This window comes from Uloborus diversus, chromosome 5 (genome assembly GCF_026930045.1).
Source record: "Uloborus diversus isolate 005 chromosome 5, Udiv.v.3.1, whole genome shotgun sequence".
In the NCBI taxonomy this organism is placed as follows: Eukaryota; Metazoa; Arthropoda; class Arachnida; order Araneae; family Uloboridae; genus Uloborus; species Uloborus diversus.
Window position 1 is genome coordinate 141,392,894 of NC_072735.1, and position 27,193 is coordinate 141,420,086.

Genomic DNA, 27,193 nt, shown 5'->3' on the forward strand with positions numbered 1-27,193 from the left:
TGATATTAAAACGCACTGAGCAACGTACACATAAGTTGAAATTCATAGGTAGATTATAATTATTCAACTCCTGTGATAATATTTTGCTGCATTTAATGTTCATACAAACAAAACTCTTTTAGTAGACCCTATTAAACAGCTCAGTCTTTTTGATCCAGATATGGAGATGAGCAAACCTTGATCCAGCCACGAGTGGTATTAAATTGAATTACGACATTAAAGTAACTTAAAGGGATATTTTAAGCATACAATAAAGTCTGATCTTAAGCATACTAATTTTTACAACAAAATTTATTGATAAATGATCTTGATGAAGATTTTATTCGAAATAACCCATATATTTAATTATATTTAAGTATTTCATTTAATTATTTTATCAAAATCTAGTTTTTATGTTATATTTTGTACAAATAAACATATTTCAAAGGTAAATAACAAAAGACTTATTGGAACCTCCTTATCAAAACAATTAGTAGCAGTAAAATTAAAATTGAGAACTAAAATATTAATGATAGACAAAAAATAAAATATTATTACAATTATTGTAATATCAAGTGTATGGAATAAATCTGTGTTCTGTGTTTTTAAAATTATTGAGAGTTTTTTTTTTTCAAAAAAATTGCTTTATTATCAGCTTACATTATTGTTTATATGCAGGCCACTGTAAATGTTTTTACAATATTTGTAAAACAGTACTCATTATTGTAAGTAATTTTAGTTTTTAAATGATGAATTGGCACTAAACTTATTGTTGTCTTCCTAGACTTCATTCTTCATAAATCATCGTGAAACCATGTCTCATACATATATATGCAATGTTATTATTTATTTAATAAAGAAATATTATATAAAATTAAACTAGTTTAACATTGATTTAAATCTGAAAATAGGAGAACTAAATTTTAATTCTCCAAATTATCCTATGTTAAATAACCATAAAAACATACTTAGAAATTTAATCTTAATCAAAAGACGCAACTCGATGATTTCACTCAACAGTATTAAAATTATTAGTTCAAGGATAATTAAGATTTTTTTTGTTATATTTTAGCATAAAATGTAAAAAAAAGTGCTTAAAATCTTAACATAGTCTAAGCTGCTTAATTTTGTTTGACTACTTAAAATTTACTTTTTCCCTAACATTCTGTAAAGCATTTTTTGTTGGATAAATCGTGTTACTTATGAATATTCATTACGAAAAAAAAGGTGACGTATAATCTCTTTCCCTAATCCGGGACGATATATTGAACATGGCTTTAAATGGTGTGAAAAATAATCCATTTCTTTTTCGGTTTCATTTTCAATTTCATTGAATTGCAGATAATGCATACGAGGGCGAGTCCGACAAAGAGTTTCTCTTTGTTACCGTGAATAAAGGAGGGCATGAAAGAAAAAAAAATGTCGTGAGATATTTAACATAACAAGTCATTGCTTTCAAATATAATTACTAAGTGTGCTAAAGAAATTTTATGGGCATTTACTGAAGGCTTCAAATTATACCTAAAGCTTTAAAGTGAAGTATTTCTAAACATTAAGTAAGAAAAAAATTGTTTGAAATAATTTGTAATTTCATCAGTCATCTAGTTTTAAAATATGATTGAATAACGAAATTGATTTTTTTTTTGTCGCATAATATAATTATCTTTAAAGACGTAAAAAAATATATTTTACAGAAGTAATTTCTAAAAAGAATTAATTAAAATATTGTTTATAATTTTTCTAATTTTACCATATTTTTCTGCTCTAGTTGCCAGCTTTTCACTTGTTATTTGCTGATTAGGGTAAACAAACCGGTAGTTTCTAGTGTTTCAGTAGTTGCCATTTTAAGGATTATATTTGAAAAAATGGATTAAAGGTCTCCCAATGGCTTCAAAAGTGCATCAAACGTGCAGGAGGTATGGGAAAACCATTGGGAAACCTGAAGTCTTATTTTCAAATATAAACCTTGAAGTGGACAGTAGTAAAGCTCTCTGAAGCACTGGCCACTGCCGGTGTGATTACCTTACTGTTGGACTTGCTGAGAGTCGTAGCAGCCTTAATAGCATTGTATCTAACATGTTTTTCTTTAATTACCATGTATACCAAACTGCCACTTATTAATCATGTTTAAAACTGTTTCTAAAAATAGTGACAGAAAAATAACGTGTTTTTTCTTTTCAGAAAAAATCGAAACTGTGTTAGCTGTCGAAGGTGGCAAAGTAGATCTACAATGCGACATCACACCACCCTCACCAGATGACGAAGTCGCCCTAGTGCTATGGTACAAAGACGAAAGTACCACACCTTTGTACAGTTTAGATTCTAGAAGAAGAGGACTTTACCAAGCTAAGCATGCTCCTGGTCAAGAAATAATGGGCCGAGCGTACTTGGATATGTCTACACATCCTACAATGCTTAAGCTTGAAAAGCTAAAGGCTGAAGATGAGGGCGAATACAGGTGTAGAGTTGACTTTAAAATTGCCCGATCTAGAAATTCATTAGTTATTTTAGAAATTATAAGTAAGTAGAAGCATTTTGATTTCAAAGTATAGCTGTGTTTATCTGATATAACCATGTCAATTAAAAAATTGGATAGGACTGTTGTGCTAAGATAAAGGATATTAAACATCAGACTACCATTAACGTATAGATTGCAAATGCATAAATTATTTTTTGGCAATACCACAAACATAAATAACAGATATTAAACTAAATCTGCCTAATAACATTAGGATAAGTTGCATGATACCTCATAAAAATTTTTAATATTGTTGTTAACTGAAGCTATATTTATTTTTAAGCCTTGATCGTCGCTTGAAGATCAAAGTTCCGAAGACAAAATATTATTGTATTAGGCAAAGACCTCATTTATTAGGACCCTCTTAGAACAAGAGACCAGCGCAGCTACATGTGAAGCAAAACAAAAAATAAAAAAATGCCTCATATATCCAATTTTATGAAACACAGGCTTAAGTAGGCCATTTCCATTCCATTCGTAGAAACAAGAAACCCAACGAGTAGGGTGATTTCGCAGTTAGCGATTGATATAAACATAATTTGAATTTAAGCTGTCAAAATTTACATTAATGCCATAAGCAGTTAGGCTAAAGAGCTATTTTTTTAAATTTCACTTAGAAACATACACTGGTGGACAATTGCTATGGACGGATGGCAATAGCAGCGTTAGCAACCACAAAATGGAAGGCAAGGAAATATGGAAATTAGCATAAGTTCGGGACAGAGTAAGACGTGTTTTGATTTGAAAATTTTAGATTCACGACGTTGCTCGTCACGTGATAGCCCTGAAAAGCGATATAAACGATTTGGCGCGTGATGAACATTGTTGTTCATAGGCAAAGTTTGACGGGAAAGAATTAATTGACGAAGTTGCATTTTTGGTATGTCTTCCTGACATCCCTGAAATGATTTTATGGGTGGCCGTGTGGTTGGCAACATCGAAAAAGGCAGAAAAATTTAGTTGTTGCCAGGGAGTTCAACGTCAGCCACAGGGTTGTTTCTAGACCTTGGAAATCATTTCAAACAAGTGGAATGAGTAGCAAATGTCACGAAGGAGGTTGTGTAAGCAATACGACGTCAGCAGAATATTGGTAATTAGTGCTAGCAACGAAAAGGAAGGTAACAAAGCAGTTACCTGCTTCTACTAGCAAGAAAATATCCCGAAAAACTGTAGCCAGACGTTTGCATGCAGTAAGACTATACGCCCATCAGCTTGTTTTGTACATCCCATTGTCTACAAGTCAGTGTTGTGCTCGTTTGTAAGGATGTCTTCAGCATCGCAATTGGAGAGAAGTCGACTGAGCTTGTGTACTATTCTTGGATGAAAGCAGGGTCAATCTGCCGTCTAATTGTGAACGACAACTAACGTGGCATGAAAGTACAGCAGCCGGAAAACAGAATAGAAAAGGACTAGTATCCTACAAGCTGTGTCATGGTATGAGCAGGATTATGATCAATGGCCGTACGTCGCTCATGTGCTTTCGAACAAGAATATAACGGCTGACGATACATAATGTTATTCTGCTGTCTCATGTTCACATGTTCCGTGGTGTTGTGACCAATTTATTTTCATGGATGGCAACGCAATATTTCATATAACAATCGCAGACCAGAAGTGTCTAGCTCAATCAAAATAGTCAACCCATCAGATGGCCAGCACGTTCTATAAATATGAATCATATTGAAAATATTTGTGATGCTTTCGGGAGCAGTCTTGCTGGTCATCAACGCCCTCTAATAAGCAAGGACACCCTTATCCGTGACTGACAGAAGAATGGGATAAAAAACCCCAACAGCTACTGGATAATAATGTGTAAAGCATCACATGACGTGTAGAAGCTTGCATCGCTCTCTATGGTAACCATATCCGATATGGACATCTTACGCCGAAACGCCCGGGGGCGGTAATTACATTTTTCACTTTTTCGTAGTCAGCCGAAAATGACCGCTTTGTCCTCTGAACACTTTTCAACGCCTTTTAGATTTCAGAGCACAATAAATTATCCTCATTGCAATGTTCTAGAGTTCTGGTATTAGTTTTTTTCACTTGGCATCGAATTACACTTACTTTTTTTACGCGCTACATAACAAATTGGGATCCGTCCTTAGCATTTGTCCATCAGTGTATAAAAGAAAAAGCTGTTTTTTGCTATTGATTGAATAATAATCTATACAACCTTCTTTTCCCTATACACTTCGATGTATCGGAAATCAATCAGATAAAATGTCACACTTTGAGGAGTATCGGAATTTTAAAAACTACTTCCGATTCCTCTTCCGAAGTTGTCATACTACGTTATCACTCATCGCTGTCTCTTGAGCAGTGTTCTGTCTCATCAAATATGATAATTTATTTGTTTAAAATATTTAGTTTCTTGTTATATTTTGCAGTGAATATTCATTTCAGTCTTTTATGTTTTCAATTCTAAAATGTGACAATAAATATATACAAATGTTAAAAATATGTTCATTTTAATAATATTTTCATGCTCATTAAATATGGGTTATTTTTTTAACATAAAAAATAATTATTATTATTCAATATTAATCACCTTTAAAAAGTAAAAGCTGACTGTTCACTTTAATGAATCCAGACTAAATAAAAACAAGTTTGTTGTACGAAGTTTAGACAATCTTCTTATGCAACTCAAGGAACTCTAAGTTAGGAGTTTGTTTTTCGAATTATAACGGTCTATAGTTATTTTTCATGTAAACTCTTTCCTAAAAAGGATTTTCTCATTGCATAAATATCTTGAGATGGCTCAATTATGCGTTAAAAAATATTTGAATTTCGACGTCTTGACTTCAAATTATATTTTTCTCAATCATGAGTTACGATAGGATCTTACTCGTCGGGCTTTTTGTTTCTACAAATGGCGCCTGTCCTCCGGAATCAACTTTATTCCCGTGACCCCCTGCAAGGGTAGGTGGACGGCGACGCTCGCAGAAGTCCAAAAATGAAAGGAACCTCAACTGTGGTTAACGAAGAGTAAGAAGCAATTAGTTGGTTGCTTCAAAACAGTTTGCAACACGTGCAAAAACGAAATTCTAAAGACAATGAAATACTATTCTTCCTTAAAAATATAATACACTCAAACCTGTTATTGTGCAGTTTTTTTTTTAACGCAAGGGTGTTTTTTTTTTTTTTTTTTGGCGGTACATGAAATGTTTAATGAGATTGAGATTCAATTGACGATTTTTTTCATAAAACGAGGACAAGGTAGTATCTTTAAGTTACGACAGAGCCCCCCCCCCCCCCCCCCCGATGGGAGTTTACAGCGAACTCCCAAAAATCTCCTTATTCGGGATTTTTTTTCCGACGATTCGGCAAAATTGTTATCACTTTTTTTTATTTTGATTTCTTTTAAAGACGTAGTTCCTAGTTATTTCGTAAGTTTTTGGGTTATTTTCTATGTGAGACTTTTTTTATGCGGTTCCTGTCCGCCGCATTAAAAATATTTTTTTACTGTACTGCGAAAACAGCTTTTTACAGCTATCCGTGAAGTTGCGAACGATTTTTTTTTAGTGCGATTTGTTTTCTGCGGTTCGTATCCACCGCATAAAAACAGGTTTGGGTGCATACAATTTCAAACCATCTTTCGATGTTCTAGAAAAATAGTACCTGGCCTAATCTGCATCAGTTCGAAACGCATCGTTTAACACATGGAAACGTTGTTCAAAACAACGAAAAATGGCACATATTTTTACTAGCCTTGCATTTTATTGACAAGCTTTTCCTTCGTGTATGCATGCAATACTTTCATTATTGCTACTTCAAAGTGAATTTAATTTTCAAGATTGCTATACAGTATTATATTATGCTTTTGAATAGAAAAAATGATATTAGTAAAACATTTTGGAATATGAGTACATAATATTTAGGTATTTTTTCATAATTTTCCTCTTAGTGACCCAGAAATGTTTGTATCCAACTTATTTTAACATTAATCTACAACCTGTATTAAAGCGTAATCCGAGTAATAACTAAGGTACATTTCCTGTCATGTTGACTGTGAGATAAAATTGAAATTAAAAGTTCCAAAACAATAACTGTGAGTGATGATAAATTTTTAAAATATTCCAATGAATAAATTCAACGAGTATTTTTTATCTCACCAACAAATACGCCATTAAACAGAATAAAACTTAACAGTAGTTGTAAAATCTTCCTTACTTTTTTGAATACATATTTCATTTGAAAGTTTTTTGTTGTCGACTTATAAGCGAAAACTTATAAATAGTTTTCATGCCAATAAGATCCTGGAATATAAATGAAGTGGTAAATGTTTACAGAGGTGTTAAATTTTGAGCCCGGAATTTTGTAAGAAATCTGATTGGAATTGGAATTCCGACTTTAAGAACAAACTTGTTTTACATAAACGGAAAATGGCAAAATATATACCTTCATTAATATTCATTTCAGTGTGCACAATTTTCACACATTACATTGTAGTACCGCAGTTTTGCAATTGTTCGTTTAGTCAAGTAAGAATCTTAATTTTTCTTATACTTTTTATATAAATTGTTTATTTTTGATGCTTTTAAACTTTTGTAATATATATATGTTTTAAACCAGTTTTATGTAGAAAAATATTAAGCTTATGAATGAGGCTCTTAAAAAATACAAAGCTAAACCAAGGTCTACTTAAAAACATATCAGTCCTATTGGATAAGCTATAATGAGGGATAAAGCAGTTTTATTTTTTAGTTTCGACTATCATGCACTTATCGCTATCAGGATGGTTCGGAAATGACCGTTTTTTATCTTGCAAATGAAGTATTTCTGCCCACACCTCGCATTCGAACCTCAACTATTCGGCTTAAAATTATTAGCTAAAACGACAATCTGACTGAAGACTATATGAGATACGCATAAATTAATAATAATGGAGAAACAATAGATTTATTGTATTATAAAAAAAGGATAGGTTACATAGATCAGTACTAAAAAACGGGCTATAAGATTACTACACTGTTAAAAAAGTTCCTAAAACTTTACGGTAAAAAATACTGGCATCCATGTTGCCAGTAACTATTACCTTAAATCCTATTTTACTGTAAAATTTTACAGTAGAATAAGCGAGAGTTAAAAAACTCAAAATTCGAACTGCAGGTTCGATCTCGGGACCTTCAAAATAGCAGGCGGCTTTGCTGCCCACGATACGAGTTGGGACGCATCGAGTAAGGGAAATACGGTGTTATATGCTTTACACTGTAAGTCACGTTGTGTATCAATTGGCGCTGCAATCGTATATTTTCTTCGGTACAATTTGCTGTAATTTTTTTCTGTACTGTAAACACTACATTTTACAGTAATATTTACCATAAAAGTTTCCTGAATTTTTAACAGTGTACCTATATTCTAAAAGCTTTTTCTTGGCATACGTTCTCACTGAACAGGTTTTTGATTTTGAAGATGAGCATAAATGTCTATCGTTTTACTTACATGTTATTTGATATTTTAGTTCCTCCAAAGAAGCCAACAATAAAAGATTCCAGTGGTGGAACTCTACAACGAGTCACAGGACCTCATAATCTGGGTTCAAGACTAGTACTCTCTTGTGAAGTTGAAGGAGGTAAGACATTGATATTTTTGATTAAGGCAGTAAGCAGATAATTCATTTACTTTACGTATCTTATATTTTTATTATTAGTGGGTTTTGTTTTTAATGCTGGAATAGTCTGTAGGGATGGGGTTGTCTTTCCAGTTTAGGTGAACAATTAACTTAGGTACATGAAATACACCGCCAGCTCAGTCATTTCCAGCCGAGGACTGCAGTTTCGTGCTTATTAGCACTCATCAGCCCGGCATAGGACAGTGACTGAGCTGGAGATGGGAAACCTCTTAAGGAAGCCAAGAGTGCGAAACAAACTGGTAGCTAATATAGAATTAGCCTTTAGGCTACGGGAACTATACATTTATCTTTTCCCTCTCCCTACGGCTCAAAGCTTTCTTAGTTCCTTCCCCCCCGAATAGGACAGCATAATGGGGGCGATGTCCACTTCGACCGCTGAGCTCTCCGCAATACAGGGTTACTATAGTGGGACACTATACTTGGCTAGTTATCACTTATTCAATGGTTTGAAAATATTTTTTTTGCCTCCTTGTTCCTTATGAGGTTCTCTAGGTTTAGATTTTCTGTAAGTATATTTGGTTCTGTTTTAAAATTGAAATCACTGAAATAACGCTTCTCATCTAACCTAAGGCTAACGACAACAAAATAATAAATATCAAACTCTATTTGTGAGGTAGACCACTGGATTCAATAAATGCCAGATGTCCTTATCTGTGCGCTAAAATGCGGAGGTAAATAGCGTTCAACTGAGACCAAAGCCATTGTAAATACAATGTAGAATACCTTAGATTCAAGGGAGGCAACTTTGCTTTTCAGCTTGGCTATTCAGAAAAATGATGACACTAATACGTGTGTCCAAGAAAGAATCCACAATAATAGCGAACAATTCCTTGCTTTGCTTTTCTGAGCAGGTGCAAGCGGAATATGCTTGAACACCGTATTCATTTACATAAAGAACGTTAGCGCTTATCTATCTTTTAGAGCATGCAAGGCACCCTTTTTTGTATATGAAGCTGGCGTTTCAAAGTCAATCACTGTCGAGTGAGATAATATGGAGAGACAGCCTACAAATCCCCTGATATCCCCATTCAGTCTTTCTTCTAATTGTGGTTGAAATACCTCTAGTAATTGTTGAAGGATTAAGTTCCGCTCCCTTCACAATGCACAAGAAAAATATCTGGGCAAATTTGTTTTAGATTCCAAGTCTTTCCTCTTTTCAACATTTCCTATTTATGTACTATCTTTATAATACATTTTCACTACCCAGTACGTTGTTATTTGTGAGTAAGAGAAGATAAGTAAAAAAAAAAATACGCATGAGTAAACAGAAAACCAACCTCTTTCTTCCATTTTTTACTGGCATAAACAGTTCCAAATGTAAGAATTAATTAACAGAAAAAAAAATAAACAGACATTAGACTCTCATTGAAAAACTCTCATTGAAAACTGAGTAAGATATATCAGGTGCTCTTATAAATCTTTTCACTTAACCTCTTTTTTTTTTTTTTTTTTTTTTTTTTTTTGCGCAAGGAAGAAAGAGGAGCAACCGACTTTGACTTAAAAATTAACATTTTAAGCCCCTTAAATACAAACAGGGGGAAAACTGAATGCTCAAATTTATACTTTATTAACTGCTTTATAAGGCCATAACGTTTAAGAATTCCTAAGTTGAACCATAAAATTAAAAAATTCAGCGAAAAAAAATCCTCGTAAACGTGCCCTGGTGTACCATACTTATTTTGTTTCATTCAGCATATACTTAGTCCTTTTGACTTTCTACTGAAATAATATTCGCTATAGACAAAATATCAAGGAAATACATTTATATTTTCTAAAATATCAAAATTAAGTTTTTATGCTTTTCACTCAATAAGTGATCAATTAGATAGATTTTGAGGCATAGCGAAGGGGGGGGGGAAACACCCCTCAGAGCCTTTGATTTTAACATTCTTGCCATCCCTAGTGCAATAACTTTCACATATGAAAAGGCTCGTTTTGAACAGAAAACCCCCTCCAGAAGATAATTCTGGCTGTGCTAGTGACTCTTTTTATTAAAAAAAAAAAAAATGAGCATTTAGTCTAACTTTGAATTTTCAAACCAAAAGATTCACGACACAGATTCTTAATTGAACCTCTCTTTCAATTGATTTTAGAATGTTTTCCATGTTTTGTTGAAACGGTATTACAAATAATTTTCAGTTAAAATGTAAATAAAGAAATAAATGAAACGTGGCAAATCGCAAATTGATTAGTTGTTTCTTATTCAGCATGATATTCATTTTCGAAAAGTTAGCAAAATAAGATATGCTTTTCAAGTGTTTAATTATTTTTATAAAACCATAACAAAAGAAATATTTTGGAGAATGATGTTTCTTGCGCTCTGCTCCCTAAATATCTACACTGCTTAAACTAAATAGGTGTTTTGTACTCAGTAAAATATGCTGTTATTAATTATAGGAAGCCTTACTATTGGGTTATTAAACAGAAAAAGGCTATCAAAAATTTTTCTTTCCTTCAAGTATTTTACTTCTGCTTAACTTTCTCCCCTCTTTTTCGAAACTTCGCCACACATTCCTTCACTGGGAACAAAACTATGCCAAACGCCTCTGATTGACAGACCCCCAAAAGGGGTGTTGTGCGTTTCATTCATTTTCTCCCTGCGTAGGCGTGTGTGAAAGGATTATCAACTGCGGGAAGTAACTGGAGGGGGAAGGAAAGGACTGGTACAGACGTTGTACCACAGCCGTAGGAAGAGAGCACTTTTTGTCGGTACAGCATATGTACCGCCGTTGGCTAAAGGTTAGCAGACCAGACGAGTGACCGAAGCAATGGTTCGGTTCAACTCGAAGATTGAACGCGAGGCAAGGTATATTCGGTAAATTACCGCCCATTAGCCAGGGCTAAAGCAGAAATACATGAAATACACCGCCAGCTCAGTCATTTCCAGCCGAGGACTGCAGTTTCGTGCTTATTAGCACTCATTAGCCCGGCATAGGAAATTGACTGAGCTGGAGATGGAAAACCTCTTAAGGAAGCCAAGAGGTGCGAAACAAACTGGTAGCTAATATAGAGTTAGCAGACCAGACGAGTGACCGAAGCAATGGTTCGGTTCAACTCGAAGATTGAACGCGAGGTAAGGTATATTCAGTAAATTACAGCCCATTAGCCAGGGCTAAAGCAGAAATACATGAAATACACCGCCAGCTCAGTCATTTCCAGCCGAGGATTGCAGTTTTGTGCTTAAGCAGCCTTACAAGGTTTTCCATCTCCATCTCCAGCTCAGTCACTTTCCTATGCCGGGCTGATGAGTGCTAATAAGCACGAAACTGCAGTCCTCGGCTGGAAATGACTGAGCTGGCGGTGTATTTCATGTATTTCTGCTTTAGCCCTGGCTAATGGGCGGTAATTTACTGAATATACCTTGCCTCCCGTTCAATCTTTGAGTTGAACCGAACCATTGCTTCGGTCACTCGTCTGGTCTGCTAATTCTATATTAGCTACCAGTTTGTTTCGCACTCTTGGCTTCCTTAAGAGGTTTTCCATCTCCAGCTCAGTCACTTTCCTATGCCGGGCTGGTGAGTGCTAATAAGCACGAAACTGCAGTCCTCGGCTGGAAATGACTGAGCTAGCGGTGTATTTCATGTATTTCTGCTTTAGCCCTGGCTAATGGGCGGTAATTTACTGAATATACCTTGCCTCGCGTTCAATCTTCGAGTTGAACCGAACCATTGCTTCGGTCACTCGTCTGGTCTGCTAATTCTATATTTGCTACCAGTTTGTTTCGCACTCTTGTCTTCCTTAAGAGGTTTTCCATCTCCAGCTCAGTCACTTTCCTATGCCGGGCTGATGAGTGCTAATAAGCACGAAACTGCAGTCCTCGGCTGGAAATGACTGAGCTGGCGGTGTATTTCATGTATTTCTGCTTTAGCCCTGCCTAATGGGCGGTAATTTACTGAACTAACTTAGGATCAAGTTGTTCTCCTGGTAGCTTTATACGACTCGTGGTAAAGAAAGAGTTACGCAGTACAAAATGGTTCTAAATTTCATTGCTAACGAATAATAGTACTCAGTTTAAGTATCAGTTGCTGCTTACGTGCGCAGTTGCACCAAAAAAGAGTAAAAGTAAATACGTTAGAGCAATTGCCAATTTTTCTGGAATGTTTAATGCATTTTTTAAATTGATAATGATGATTAAGATTTTGTGGGACTAATGTCCTTTTTTCAATGAGGACTATGGGGAATATTGTTCTGATTTTAAAGAGTGTTTCATTTATGCTGTTAGACTTTTTCGGATGAAGAATTTCAAAATTATTTCTTTAGGAAATGTTTAGTGGGAATTCGATGTTATTTGAAAACACTGATCCGTTATTCAAGTAGGAGTTTCAGGGAATGTTTTCTTCCCCTAAGGCAAAGTTTTATGTACTATTGTCCTCATTTAAATTGACATTTTCAAAAACTGTTGTGCTTACTCTGATTTTTACGGGATTTACTCCGATTGTCTTGGTACTTTAAACGGAACCGTTGACGGTATTTAGGAACTGTCGCTCTTTGGATAGGGATTCTAAAGATTTTATGATCTCACTCTAAAAGTAATTTTTAAGAACTATATTTGAATTAGGATTTATAGTGACTGAGGACGCTATTTTGGGATTGTTGAACTTACAATTTTTGTCGTGTTTCTCCTTGATTATTCAGGAGGGACGTGCGTCATGCGATCTTTACTCCTTTCCCTAACAAGAAGCTATGCGATAATTTAGATAGCCTGCGTAGTTCCGGGTTCCATCTGACAAGGATCGGGAGTTTCAGGAAAACTTTGACTTTGTTGAAGTCAACATTTCCCTGAAACATTTCCTTGAAGTCTTTGTGGACGTTGTTGAAGAGCTGTTTACCTAATCCGAATAGAAGTTTTTAAAAATTGCCCGTGGAAACTTTTTTTTCTCTGGCCCTATATGTTTTCCAGATTTTTATTTGTGTAGTTTTATATTATAAGTATTTTATACTTGCTTTTGTTGCACGTAATTCTGAATTAATTGAGAAATTGTACATCAACGCGAGCAAAGAAGCGAGTAAAAGCTAGTAAGTAATATATTTTCTGCATTTGTATATCTTTATAAAGCTTGAATTTCTACATACATTCTTGATTTAGGAGTTACTTTCTTTAGTTGATTTGCAAACGTCATCCTTTTAAAATTTTAATTTATATTTAAACTGCCGCTTTAGCTTTTTTTACTTTCTTCCACATCCAACACATAGAAACAAGTAGTGAATTCGTAAAAGATTTTAAATCTCAACGGATGCTAAGTCCGTCTGTGTGTCTGTAAGTTTGTAACTGTTATTTTTGTAGCCACTCTAAAGCAAAAACTACTGCATAAAATCAAATGAAATTTTTTGCACATTTGATGCACATTTGAATTTGGCCCGACTTCCTCCAACGGGAGTGGAGCAATCACGCATTTTTTCCATTATACGTAATTACTGTATCTCAGGAAGTAACGGGCAAAATTAAACAAAAACAGCTAGATATTAGAGGTTTCATTGTCATTTCTCTATTTTTGGAAACATATAAATATATATATTTTTTAACAAATCAGCTATACAGTTTAAAATGTGCTTCTACATAATTTGTTCGTTTATTTATTTTTATGTGTCTATTTCATCATAGGCGAGAAGCATATTTTGTTTTCAGAAATCAGTTTTAAATAATGAAAGGTGTGTTTTTTTTTTTTTTAATTTTAGTCTCAGCTATTAAAGAAAAGAGTGATCAGATGTTGGAAGTCAATGCTGGTATTCGGGAAAATAGTCTTCCTTAGCTCTGGATGGAACTTTTTCTTTATAATTGCTTAGCCTGAGTTTTTGTTTTTTAATATTTTAAAATAACTATATAAATCATGTAATACATATCTTCCTATAGTTTTTCTAAGTACAACGTGATGTTGAAAAAATATTTTTACCTTAAAATGAACATTTTTGGAATCCTAAGAGCATAGAGGGAATTAAAGGATGTTTAAAAGTATTTTAGTGTCAAATCATTTTGAAAAATGTACTGTACGTCAATTTTCTCAACTGAAAATAAAATATTAAAACCAAAAATAAAAAAAATATATATAACAGTTTTTCTTATTTGATGAATGAAATGCTGTTAAAAAAATGAAAAATAAAACAAAAATGAACCTTAATATGTCAACTGTTTTTTTTTTCCTAATTTTCAAGTGTTTATAATAAATGAACCTTTCAGATACCAAAATTTAATTAAATTTTGTTCAAATGATGAAGACAAGTAAAATTACTTCTATGCTCGTTAATTAAAAGATTTTTGTTTTCTTTTTTGTTAAAAAATACTTATTTTTGCTCTTGATGGCTTATGATCTGAACTGCATAATATATTTTTTTTTCTACAGGAGTGAAAAAACTTCCCATGATTAAAAGATACGTACTTTTTGTATGTGTGCCTGCTACACGTGAATAAAAATTGAGTTTTTTTTATTATTTCGGTTACGATTTTTAAAAAAATAGTATTTTTACTATGAGATGGACTACTTAAATCACACTTTGAAATAAGCTATGAACTCATTATTTATTAGTATTCGACCGTTGTTCAATGGAATTATTCTCGAAATGGGAACAATTATTGAAGTATTATAAATTACTGTAAAGCAATTATTTAAAAGCTCAAAGCTTCCTATAACTGCCTGCGTTGGAACTCTTTGTCATGGGCCCTCACCTCTCCCCTTAAAAAATAGGGAAAAAACCAAACGAAACATTTTCCAAAAATTTTTTTCTTAGCTATTTCATGCATGTAATAAGTGTTTCAGCGTCATGTACAGATACTAGTTTTCATTGAAATAATGCTTTTTTGTAAATAAAATTGTGCTTAAGTGTTTCTTTATTGTAAGACTACAATACAATTAAAATTTGTCTTGTCATATCATCGCCTCAAAGCAGTAAGACACCGGACTGTTATCATCAGGAGGCGATATAAGCTTTTCTTTTGCTATTATACAATCTGAAATATTTTCTTTGGGTGAAATAAAACTTCCTATGCTTAAAATTAATTTACTGTCTGCAGGTGTATCCGCAATATGGGAATAAAATGATATTTTTTTTTTTAAATATTGCATGAGAAAAATGCATGAGTCTAAAGAACTTTTGTACCATATATGTTTTGTATATTTTTATGCAATTAAGGTCAAATACACCGTATCAAATGGAATAAAAAAAATACTCAATGATTTTTTTGTGGAAGTCATGTAACCTAGATTTTACTTCTCCCCAATATCACAAACATAGGACTCTTCAAACATTGTGTATGATACGGTCTCTTATCCCCACCATTTTTCTTCCAGGAAAGCCCTCTCCATCAGTAACGTGGTGGAAAGACTCCATATTGTTAGATGATTCCTATCAAGTCCATTCCCAAGTAGTCCATAACGAACTAGTGGTAGATTCATTGGATAGAAATGATCTACACAGCGCATACTACTGTCAAGCTTCTAATAATAATATATCTGAGCCAACAGTATCCTCTGTCACAGTGGACATGAACCGTAAGTTGCATGCTTTTCCAATAAAAATACTTTTTTGTTTCCCTTGGATATTCTTATGTAGCTCGGGCTGAAGTTTACTCCATGCAATCAATCTCGATTTAAAGGTACTTACGAGAGACATGATAAAGCAGAGAGAGTAAAGCTTCTGAGAAAAAAAAAGAATCATTGCCTTTGGTGTCTTCCGCTACTTTTCTTAAAAGACAACCTGTGCTGAGAGTAAATAAGCGCTTTGTTCTAGCAGGATGTTTCCAACCCGTTTCACTCATCATGATAGAAAGCTTTTCATGGATTTAGAACAGAGCTTCAATTTAGTCATTCGCCATTTGTTTTCCGTGTCATTCTAATGCGTGGAATGTAGATTTAGTGTATCTTTTCTTTAGATCTACTGGGAAAAACAACATGTCTTTTATTTATCTAATTCTTCTTCAGTACGATTAAATCCAATGTAACGCAGACAAAAACCATCCTTTCCTTTGGGTTAAAACTTCGATCAAATTGAAACATTAATGCCTCCGACTTATCTCAGCTTTTTAAATGTGAAGCAAATATTTTGTCGAGCAGTTTTATCCATATTAATCGGATGTTGGATTACTCTTAGCTTATAAAATAGTTCAAAAACGAAACATAATCTTCCCTCAATATTTATACAGTCGTCGTTTTGCAATTCACATGCGTTCAGGCTTTATTTTTTGCCCCAGTCAAGCATATACCATTGTAGATTTCGTCGCTTGTTTTCAATGTATTATTCTAGGGAAAAACTAGGCGTTTCATGTATATGCAAGAAATCAGAATAACACAAAAATATACATATACATGCGAGATTTAAAAAAAAAAAACATTTTTAAAAGTGTAGTTTTAAAAATGTTCATTTAAAGATAAACTTGAACATTAATTACCGATGCAATTTACAGATAATATGTGCTCTTTAAACTTCTTAAGATACATATCGAAAGTTGAATATTTAAATTGTTACTTTTTTTTCAATGACTGCTGATTTAGCTTCTCGCCATTTGCAACTTAGTGCGTTCCCCATCAGCTAACATTCATTTTATCATGTAGCTCTACTATTTGCTGATGTCATTACCGCGAGAATTCGGACTACCAGTTGTTTCACCAAATTGAGTCACCTGAACTCCATTTGATGCAAAACTGCACTAGAATATAATTTTGGAGAGATGGATAATTTGCATGCCAATTATTATTTTACATGAGCACCAGCGACTTTTTTCATTAAAAAAAATCCACCGTATTGTTCGTGAACTGTTAAATAATAAACAGGAATGATATTGGAAACTGCTCCGAATAAATTGAACAAAAAACAATTTCTGAATGTACTTAAAACTAAACTATCTGCATTTTCAAGCACCAGAATCAAGTACCACGAGTTAAAGATTTCGTAATTCAATGTGTGGAAGAAAATGAAATAAAATAAAAGTATTCTTAACGAAAGAAAAAGTTAATGGAGCAAATTCATCACCAACAAAAATTTAATTATCTTCAAGCTCTAGTCAACCTATATTTGAAAATAAAGAAATACTGAAATTTACAGTGAAAATATGCCACATTTTAAAATTGAATATGTGTTCAAAAAAAAATTGAATTACATTTCGTTTTTTGGTTTATTTTTGTTGCTATTTTTAAAGGACTGATTATCACAAAAGCATGAGATTTATACTTTGACGAGAAAAATGAGACATTAATTCAACTTAAAATGTTCTTTTATTAGCTAAAAAATGTAGTCAATATACTTAACTTGGAGAATTTCTGAAAAGGTCTATTTTCTGCAAAGTGTGCTGTTTTAAAAATGGTTTTAATGCGACATAAATTCCTTCCCTTGAAGATTGAGGCATATTTCATCGGAAGCCACATATCTTTCCATTCCTAATACCAGCATGAATTTCACTTTGAGGCACATAACGCTATTGAATGAAATTGCAATTCAAACGCTTCAAGGTTCATTCCAACATTCAGGCAAAATGACACATGCTAAATTTCCCATGAGATAAAAAATACACAGTCGCATAAATATGTATATTCGAAGTCATAACTCTTGTTTTTCTGCAGAACTTTCCCGCGCGATTTTTCGACGGAAGCGAAATGAATTACCCTGTCTCAAAACTTTGTCCCTGTGACAGAATTTTTGTCATCCTTCCAGTCTGATAGCGGGCTACCTTTGCACACATATAATAGCATAATTTTGTCAGTCTCATAGTTATGCATGAGCGGTGTTTAATATTAATGAGAATCGCGGTGCTTAACGCTCTCTTGAGCACGAGACGGTGCTTTAACATTCTTTTTCCAGGTGATACGCACGAAACATCGGCGTCACGTGTGGGTTTTATGAACAGGTCTCCTTATCGCTAATGTTCACCAATTTTCACCATTTCAGTTCTGCCTCGCTAATTACACCATTCAGAATATTTCATTCACACTCGAGCATTTAAACCTCTATATGATATATATATATATATATATATATATATATATATGTGTGTGTGTGTGTGTGTGTGTGTGTTTGTTTGTGTGTGTGTTACGGTTAAAGTATGAAATCCGTTATTTCATGGAATAACTGATCCTCTCCGTTAAAGTGTAAAATAATCTATGTCATAAATCGAGCACGACAAATACTTTTACCTTCCACCCCTACTGCATTTATGAACTATTAAGGGCCATAGGGAGAGAACTTCTTTAGCGTGTTTGCACCAGTTCTTTCCGGTTAACCGAATTTTTCAATTAATAACTGAAGAAGGATTTTTCCAATTGGGCTCAAGAAACGGCCACATAAAACAATTATATTCCCGATCCCAGTTCAGTGTCTGTGAACAAAATTAATTAAAATCGAAGATGTACCGGATGTAGAATTATCGTTCCGGTCGGTTGCTACAGCTCAAAGTTTAGGTACTGTTCAGGCATTTAAAAAATGTTCGTGTAAAACCCAGCGTGTCAACAAAAAAAATGTTTTTGTTTTAGAAATAATGTGCTTTGTAATTCCAAAGTCATTTTAGTAATACTTGTTGTAACAAATGACTTTATGGTACGTTTCCATAAATACCATTTATACGTTGCATAAATTAGATAAATTGCTCTTTTTCATTTTAATTGTATATCATTAGTTTATTTATAGAATACCTATATATATAGTTAGTTCATTTTAGATAAATTGTTTATTTTACACTTTAACTGTCTCTCATAAGTTAATTTATAGAATACCTAGTTATTTCATAGACTAACTAGCTAAAGTGTCAAATTAATAGCATATTACACAATTTAACGGACACGATCAGTTATTTCGTGGAATAACTAGGTATTCTATAAAATAACTGCATTGTATACTTTAACGGTAATATATATATATATATTAGGGTGGTCCTTATTCATATGGGAAAACAAAATTCGGAATTCAACAAGTGACGCCCCCTAGTTTTGTGACACTATAATAAAAAGTAATCGGTGCAAAATTTGAACTCGATCAGTCAATAATAACACGTGCCCCTAGGCCGTTGAACTTTAACACTTTTGATAATTTTCTCACAAATCTTCGAGTTTTTACTTCAGACCCCGCACATCGTTTCTCCTATGTTTGCATAATATTTTTACAGCGAGGTAGCGCTAAAATTAATTTTTTTAATTATTTCATATCGTCTAAAGATTTTACATTCAATAAGAATGAAATAGTGCTATAGAAACTTTACCTTAATCGTACGCTTTTCTCAATGGATATCAATCGTGTGCATTTTTTTCCCGATAATCTTGGACTGTCTGTAAAATACTAAATTGCTTTTGTGACTCATATTTGGTAAATTGATTGTGAAATTCCTCGATTAATTGTGCTCCTCTTTCAGTTGTATCATTCACAACTTTCAGCATTTTAACGATATCTCTTCCCTTTAAATAGCTTCCTTCATTTTGCCATGAATCAGGATCAAATAGGAAAATATCTTTTGGTGTTTGTAACTTATCAAACAGTTTTATTGACATGTAATTAATTCTATAAAGAAGAAGAGCTTTACTAAGAAAGTATTCCAAATCATCTACGGTTTCCTAAAATTTTTTATACAGTCATCAGACACGTCTTTCTATTCAGCAAGCATTTTTTTGAAGTAATCTTTTCCTATCTTCAAATTTAATTCCTTTCCGGACAAAGCTACTAGTTCATCCCCTAAGTACTATAAGTTATTTAGGAATTTTTCAATCACTGCTTTTGCTGCAAGTTTGTCATCATTTTGTACGCTGCAGGTTTTTTAGACGCTAGATTTTATATTAATTTAAAATGCCTAGAATGGGTTGCTGCGATAAACTATATCTTCATACAACATTTAACTGTAAAACATTATTTACGGGCATTCTCTTCATGTAAGGTCAATTTTAATTGTTTCCTAAATATATAAATATTCAAACAATAAATTCTTTTTGCCACCCATTGGCTCACAGATAAGCTCCAGGTTGCCGAAAACATATCGCTGTAGGAGGGAGGACATCACCAAGAAATATTATTACACGTTATGAGCATTCTCTGTAATATTTCTTAATTCCGCTTTCTACGAACAATAATATGTCATCAAATTCTTCTTGAAGAAATTAAGTGGTATGTGTAGTTTTTGAATTTTGAAGCGCTTAAATAATGGAATATCGAGCCTAGAAATAAGAAAGGCAAGAACTTCTTCAAAGACACTCTGCAGTACGATTTCAAGTGCATGATGATAGCAATACAAATGCAATATATCACCGTTCAGCTTTTGCTCTAAAAAATTACATGCACAATTTATACGACCGGTATTGTAAGCCGCTATATAAAACACTACAGCTTGAACAGTTAGCAATAAAGAGCAATCATCTAAGATATCATATACAACTGAAGAAATATCTCAGAAAATCTGAGTAGCTGTTCAACTTTGGGACCTGAAGCTATCATGGTAAGCTTATCGGCATTTTTTCCAGTTACATCTGGATGTAGCTTTGTATCCCAGGGAACAACTAAAAAATCTAAATTTCAATTCATGAAATCTGATTTTACCCCTCGAAGATTTTCTCTTGCTCTCTTAAGGGATGTACGATTGATCATAAGGTTATTTGGATTTGAATTTACTGTATCTACAAAGGCTGTTAATAAATGAGCAGCATATTTGTCCCTAATATGGCATTTGTCAACATTGATGAAATGCGAGGAGATATCAATAGTTGTCAAGACTTTTTGCGTTGTTGTAAACCAGATATAGAAAAAAAAGGTTCAACAGGTTAGGATAGATACCTATTTCGGTTTCTAAATCTTGTGAATTGCAAGAGGAATTTGATGATAATAAAGGACTATGTACTGAAATAGAAGACAGTTTAAAGTATAGATTTTTACATAATTCCGATCTGGAATTTTTTTTAAATTTATATTTTAGATATGGAAAATAGAGTTTATTTTTATTGTAGGGTAATTGAGGATTTTTCAAAATTTAAATTATAAGAATGCATAAACGTTTAAGTATATAACTAAAGAACAGCGAATTAGAATATAATTGTCATTACTTATTTTTATAGCATGGAAACCTAGTGACCCTATATGCCACACCTATTACATACACAGAAAATTTTCTAAATCAACACCCCTAAAGCCTGGAGGAGGCAATTTGTTGTTGTCAAAAATCATTCATTAATGGCCTAGGTCATTCATTAATGGCCTTTAGAAACCCTTGTGTCCATCTTGGTGGAAAGAAATGTTCCCCTGCCTCTTGGTTTGAAACGAGCGCGAATAGTGGTATGCCTGTCCCAGGGCCATTGGTGTACATGTACCCTATGTAATTTGTAAAATTTTACAGAATGAATGTGAGAGAATGGTTGGTCTGGAAGTAGCAACATCTATTCAGGTTCAAAATTACTTTAAATATGAAAATTAGGAATATTTTTACATAAAAATGAGAAAATCTGCAATTTTTTCTTCGAAACTCAAAAAAGGGGGCCCTAGGGGCACGTGTTAATATTCATGGATTGACTTAAAATTTTGCATGGATCATTTATTTGTATAATGGAACGAATTGAGGGGGCATCGTGTCAAATATCTACAACTTCAAAAATAAGGACCACCCTAATATATATATATATATATATATATATATATATATATATATATATGGGGGGGGGTTCGTATGAGTTTTGTAACAGGCTGGATGAATCATAAGATTAACAGATAATAATTAACCATATTTAAGCTCAATAACATTAATATACAGTACGTTACAGAACGACATGATACGAGAGCAATTCAGAAAGTAAGGAACGTTCTAGAATTGAGAAAAAAAAATAAAACGAGAGCAAGAGATTTTTTGAAAAATATACATTTGAAGGAGAGACTAAAATTCTAGTTCTCTACGTAATCACCACACAAATTAAAAGTACTTATCACAGCGATGAAGAAGCTTTGAAATATTTCTGTCGTAAAATTGTACCGCCAGTGATATCAGATACTCAGTGATAAGTACCCAGAGCTTCTCGTCGTCATCGTCGTTAAAGCGTCGTCAAGCTAGCTAGTTTTTCATTCTTGAAAACAAGTTAAAACCACTAAGTGCAAGATCGCGACCATAGGCCATAAGGAGGAAAACATCTCCATAAATTCGGCCATTTAAACTTGAATACACCTTTTACGGACGAAACTTTCGTTCATTACGTTGTGTTCGTGTGCATTCCATACACTTGTCGATAAATATATCTAACTGCCAGCAGCTAAGCACGAAAAAAAATGTTTTCCTTCAAGTCTTTCTTTTCTGCGAAAGTTTAAATTTACCTGCGAAGACTTGAGACAGTCCCTTAAGCTTCTCAAAATCAAGTCATTAATTACTTTTTTTAAAATTTATCATGCTGTAATGAGGCTTAAGGTGTAAAATCAAAGCATACTTAAATGGTTTTTTTTTTAATCTAAATTTTAACGTGTTGTAATTGGGTGTGAATTTTAGAACTCTTATGTTATATTTAGTGCTTTATTGAAACGGTTCGTCAATAATTTCTAAATGTCGAAAACATCTCTTTAATTAGGTACAAATAACATTTATTTATTGTATTTTTTAATTGTTCTAATGTGCTTAATTTTCCGAAGATAAAACAATGAAGGTCCGAACAGATTGAAAGTAAGTCCGTAAACAACCAATTTTAAGCTTAATGGAAAGGAAAAGTTATAAACGCTCACAGTAAGTGTAAAGTTGACGGAAACCTGAGACACACACCTAAAAGTTGTTTAATAGCCAGCACCCAAAACGTCGCTCTCTCTTGAGAATTATAGAACTATGCAAGTTAATCAGAAAAGAGTTTAGCGGAAATACAAATGGAAAGTGGTATTTCACCAGCGCAAAGCAATTTTCTCTGTAGAATTAATAACTAGGTTTGTATAATTAACCACAAGCAAACACTTCATTATTTTAAGAGAAACATCATATGCCAGAGATCCAATTTAACTCAGAGGAAGTTTAATGTATAAATAAATGGAATTTATGTCAGTACTAGGCCTAATTCAACAATGTCTAAACATGAATTAATTATTTAAACTTTAATTCATTATTGGCTTGGTTTGAAATTTCAAGTTCTATTACTTCCTCTGAGAAGAGTTTATAAAGTTCAAGGACTGGTTCTGCCTTAAGGGAAAATGGATGAAAGGCATTGGGAATCTTAGGCAGATTAATGAAATTCTATAAATTACAAAGTCGAACTTAATTAATTTAGGAATCTCTTTACATAACAGGTTGTTTGGGGGAAGTTTTTAATCTCATGTTTTAAAGTTAATGCTTTGCTAAAAGTCTTGTTTATACTGAAACATAATCTAAAATCTTATCTTACGTGGTAAAATAATGCTTAAATTATTTTCAGGTATTTTATACAAAAAGTAAAAATTGGAGCTTATTTAGATACTGTTACTAAGCTGTAAAACCATCAAGTTAGATTGTTTTTATAGCTATTACTTTTGATTTATATCTTTTACTTTAGAGACAATATTGTCTTGCACAGATGGGTCTAAAAATATTAGGTATCATATTTTGTATTCAGATAGCCATACTATTACCAGCAAAAAAACAGTAGAAAACTCTGATAGATAAAAGCATCCAAAATACTGTTGGAAGTTTAAAACAGGTTAATCAACGTGAAATTTTGCTATTGCCATACATCACAAAAATTTGCCCTTTAGGAAATACAAGCTGCGGAACTACTGTATTAGAATTTTTGTGCCGTAACGTTTTTCGAAGTATGGTATGTTTTGTTAAGCTTTCGCTTGATGAGAATTTAAATGTTCGTTTAAATTTTACTTGCACTAAAAAATATTATAATGCACCAAGACTTTTGTTTAAAAAATATCCTATTCTTGTGCAGTTCAAATTAAGATAGCTATCTTTATATCTAATTGAAAGTTGACAGCTACAGCTAAGCAGATACAAAAATTTATTGCATCTCTCCGGAAAGAAAACTTAAGATTATTAACACGATAATAGTAACTATAAATTTTAGTTTTTATCATGGACGCAGTAAGTAGGATATATTTTCGTATTTATTTCTACTAAGCACCTGAAAACGGATGTATTTAAGATGATATACAAATAAAACTGAAAATTTTACTATAAAAATGGAGTTAACCTTAAACAAATATGTAGTGCGCAATTTCTATTTGTTCAAAAAAAGCTGCCCAGAAATAAATTTAAAGTTTTACAGCATATCTGACCCCCCTTCGCCTTCAATCCTCCTTGTCAAACGTCACGTTATTTTTTGAGCACATTATTAAAAAGAATGTGTTCCGCTGCGCCTCACTCAAGGGCTGCTAACCTTTAATAATGCACAGCAATGGTCTGTTCGCGAACCGCATATTACAAAAATTACTGTATATACTGAGTAACTAATAACTGTAATCTTTCAAGAGTTACTTATAATAACTCCAATCGTTCAAACGTCTAAAGTATATCAATAACTTAAGCATTACTTTTTGCTGTGAAAAAAATCGCTTTTTTCCAAACAAGATTTAAAAGATGCTGTTTTGCTGACGTAAATGTTGCTTACATAAACTAAAAAAAAAACCTTGATTTCAGTGTCGTGCCCAGTTGTCGATATTTAGCTTAAAATGCGTATCACTCCATTATTTCATGCACGAAGACAAGTTAAATAGTACGTAGAAACAAAGCACAAAAGAAATATTCTTGTTTGGACGTCTACCGCTCAATTATGTAAAAATCACAATATGTGTTAGCCCATAATAGTGCACAGTAAAAGTCCACTTTTAAACCGCGTTTTACAGAAACGAGTTACACGTAAATAGGATTACTGGTAACACTAACCGTTCAAACGTCATTTTTAAATGTTTCAGGTTAATAAAATACATTTTATGCCTAATCAAGATCAACGTATAGATTTAAAGAAACGTAAAAAACTAACGCAAAAGCTTTTAAAATATTTGTACACAACTAAAAGGAATGCTCAAAAACTAGTCTTTTATCCATTTTAATGTACTCAACAAAAAAAGTCTAAATATGTATCGCCTATTGAAAGTAACATTATTTTATGCGTAAAGGCAAATTAAAAATTAAACTGAAACAGAGTACGAAGAAGCATCTTATATAAAAAGCCTACCACTCAAGTATGAAATCATAAAAGGATTTGCTAGCCTATAATAATAAACAGTAATGATCCACTCTACAACCGCAAGTTACAGAAACGACGGTATAAACAGGAGTTACTAATAACTCCAGTCGCTCAAGCTCCTGGTCTCTACATAACTTAAGCAAAATTACAGGTTAAAAAAAAGATCTTTCACATCTTAATAAGATCAACGCATAGATAAAAAAAGGGACAATGTACTAACGCAAAAGTTAATGAAATATGTGTAAACAACTTAAAAAATGTAATCAAAAATTTATGTTTTCTCTATCGTCCAGTTTTGGACAAAACAGTTTACATCTGTATTCATTTATTACATTATTTCATACATAAAGACAAATTTAACATCAATTTGAAACAAAGAACGAAAAAAAAGATCCTATATCATTAGCTTGACTCTCATGTATGTAATAATCACCGGATTTGCTAGCCTATAATCATAGACAGTGATGATCCACTCTCCAACCGTGAATTGCAGAAACGACCGAATAAAATGTAGTTACTGATAACTTCAATCGTTCAAGCTCCTGGTCTCTACATAACTTAAGCAATGATACAGGTTAATAAAAGATCTTTCACGTCTAAATAAGATGAATGCATAGATAAAAAAGGGCCAATGTACTAACGCAAAAGCTAATTAAATATTTGTATACAATATAACAAATGTAATCAAAAATTTATGTTTTCTGTATCGTCCAGATCTGGACATAAGTCTAAATAGATATCTCCTATTAAAATTTACATCATTCCATACATAAAGACAAATTAAAGATCAAGTTAAAACAAAGTACGAAAGAAACATCCTATATAAAAAGCCTACCTCTCAAGTATGTAATAATCGCCGGATTTGCCAGCCTATAATCATGCACAGTAATGATCCACTCTCTAACCGCGCATTACAGAAACGACTGTATAAAAAAGAGTTACTGATAACTCCAATCGTTCAAGCCCCTGGTCTCTACATAACTTAAGCAATATTTCAGGTTAATAAAAGATCTTTTCCTTCTAATCTCTAGAGCTTTTCGGTTGATATGGCGATGTCCAGAAAATATTACGCTTTCGTGATAGCCTTATTCCCTAGATGCGTATTTTACCCTAGAGATACTGCCCAGTTGCACAAACCCTAAGCAGTGAATGTTTAGTTTGTATATTTTTCCAACAGAAACGATTTAATATTTAGTTAATGGGATTATTTATGAGTGATGTTTCACTTAATAAAATGTACATGAATTTCGCTATTTCGGCTGAGTTTATGTGATTAATTTTCTTCGGTGCGGATTGACTGATTTCATACCGGTAAGCATTAGTCGAATAGCATGATAGGTTAATAGTTATATTTTAGTTGAGGTTCTTTGCAGCTAATCAATACAAAATAGCCATGTAACTGCTTTATTAAGCCTATCTGTAATAATAATAATAGGTTTTATTTATCTACTAGACGGATGAAGATTGCTTCTACATTTGAACAAAGCAACCGCCTGTTTGGTAATATTTTGATAGTTGAAATTGTAACCCTAACTCCAGTGGATTAACCCTAAACTCCAGTAGGTAGCGTTCATTGTTGCACACTTATTCTATTCTTCATTCCCCTGAAATGACAGTCTTACCAGTGAGACTGTTGTTACCGGATCCAGTTCAGCCCTGTCAGAATAAATCATTTCCCTGCATTTTAAACATTAGCAAAACATATTATCAGATTATCATGCCGTGGCTTGAGTTTCATTGTTGATGATGATGGCGTCAGGAGCGATACTTGATTATTGGCTACTATATATATATATGAATATAATGATTCTGAAAATATTAGTACTTTACATTAGTATTTTCGTTGGATGGTACAGGACATTCGTAATATTAGTACTTACGAGTTTGCTTAGGATCGAAAATTGTGGTAAGTTATGAAATTTCTTTTACGTCGTTGTAGGATGCATTGGTAAAACATTAATCACAATTTGTTGATCGTTTTAA

The 27,193-nt window shown here is 33.0% G+C and overlaps 1 protein-coding gene across 1 annotated transcript in view; it reads left to right on the plus strand.

The window, feature by feature from the left end:
- The first annotated feature begins 1,863 nt into the window (after window positions 1-1,863).
- LOC129223170 (hemicentin-2-like) overlaps window positions 1,864-27,193 on the plus strand; it is a 160,548-nt gene continuing 135,218 nt past the window's right edge. The window contains exons 1-4 of the mRNA XM_054857736.1: window positions 1,864-1,960; window positions 2,161-2,499; window positions 7,962-8,072; window positions 15,416-15,616. Coding sequence (XP_054713711.1) covers window positions 1,864-1,960; window positions 2,161-2,499; window positions 7,962-8,072; window positions 15,416-15,616 — 748 coding nt within the window. The remainder of the gene's footprint in view (window positions 1,961-2,160; window positions 2,500-7,961; window positions 8,073-15,415; window positions 15,617-27,193) is intronic.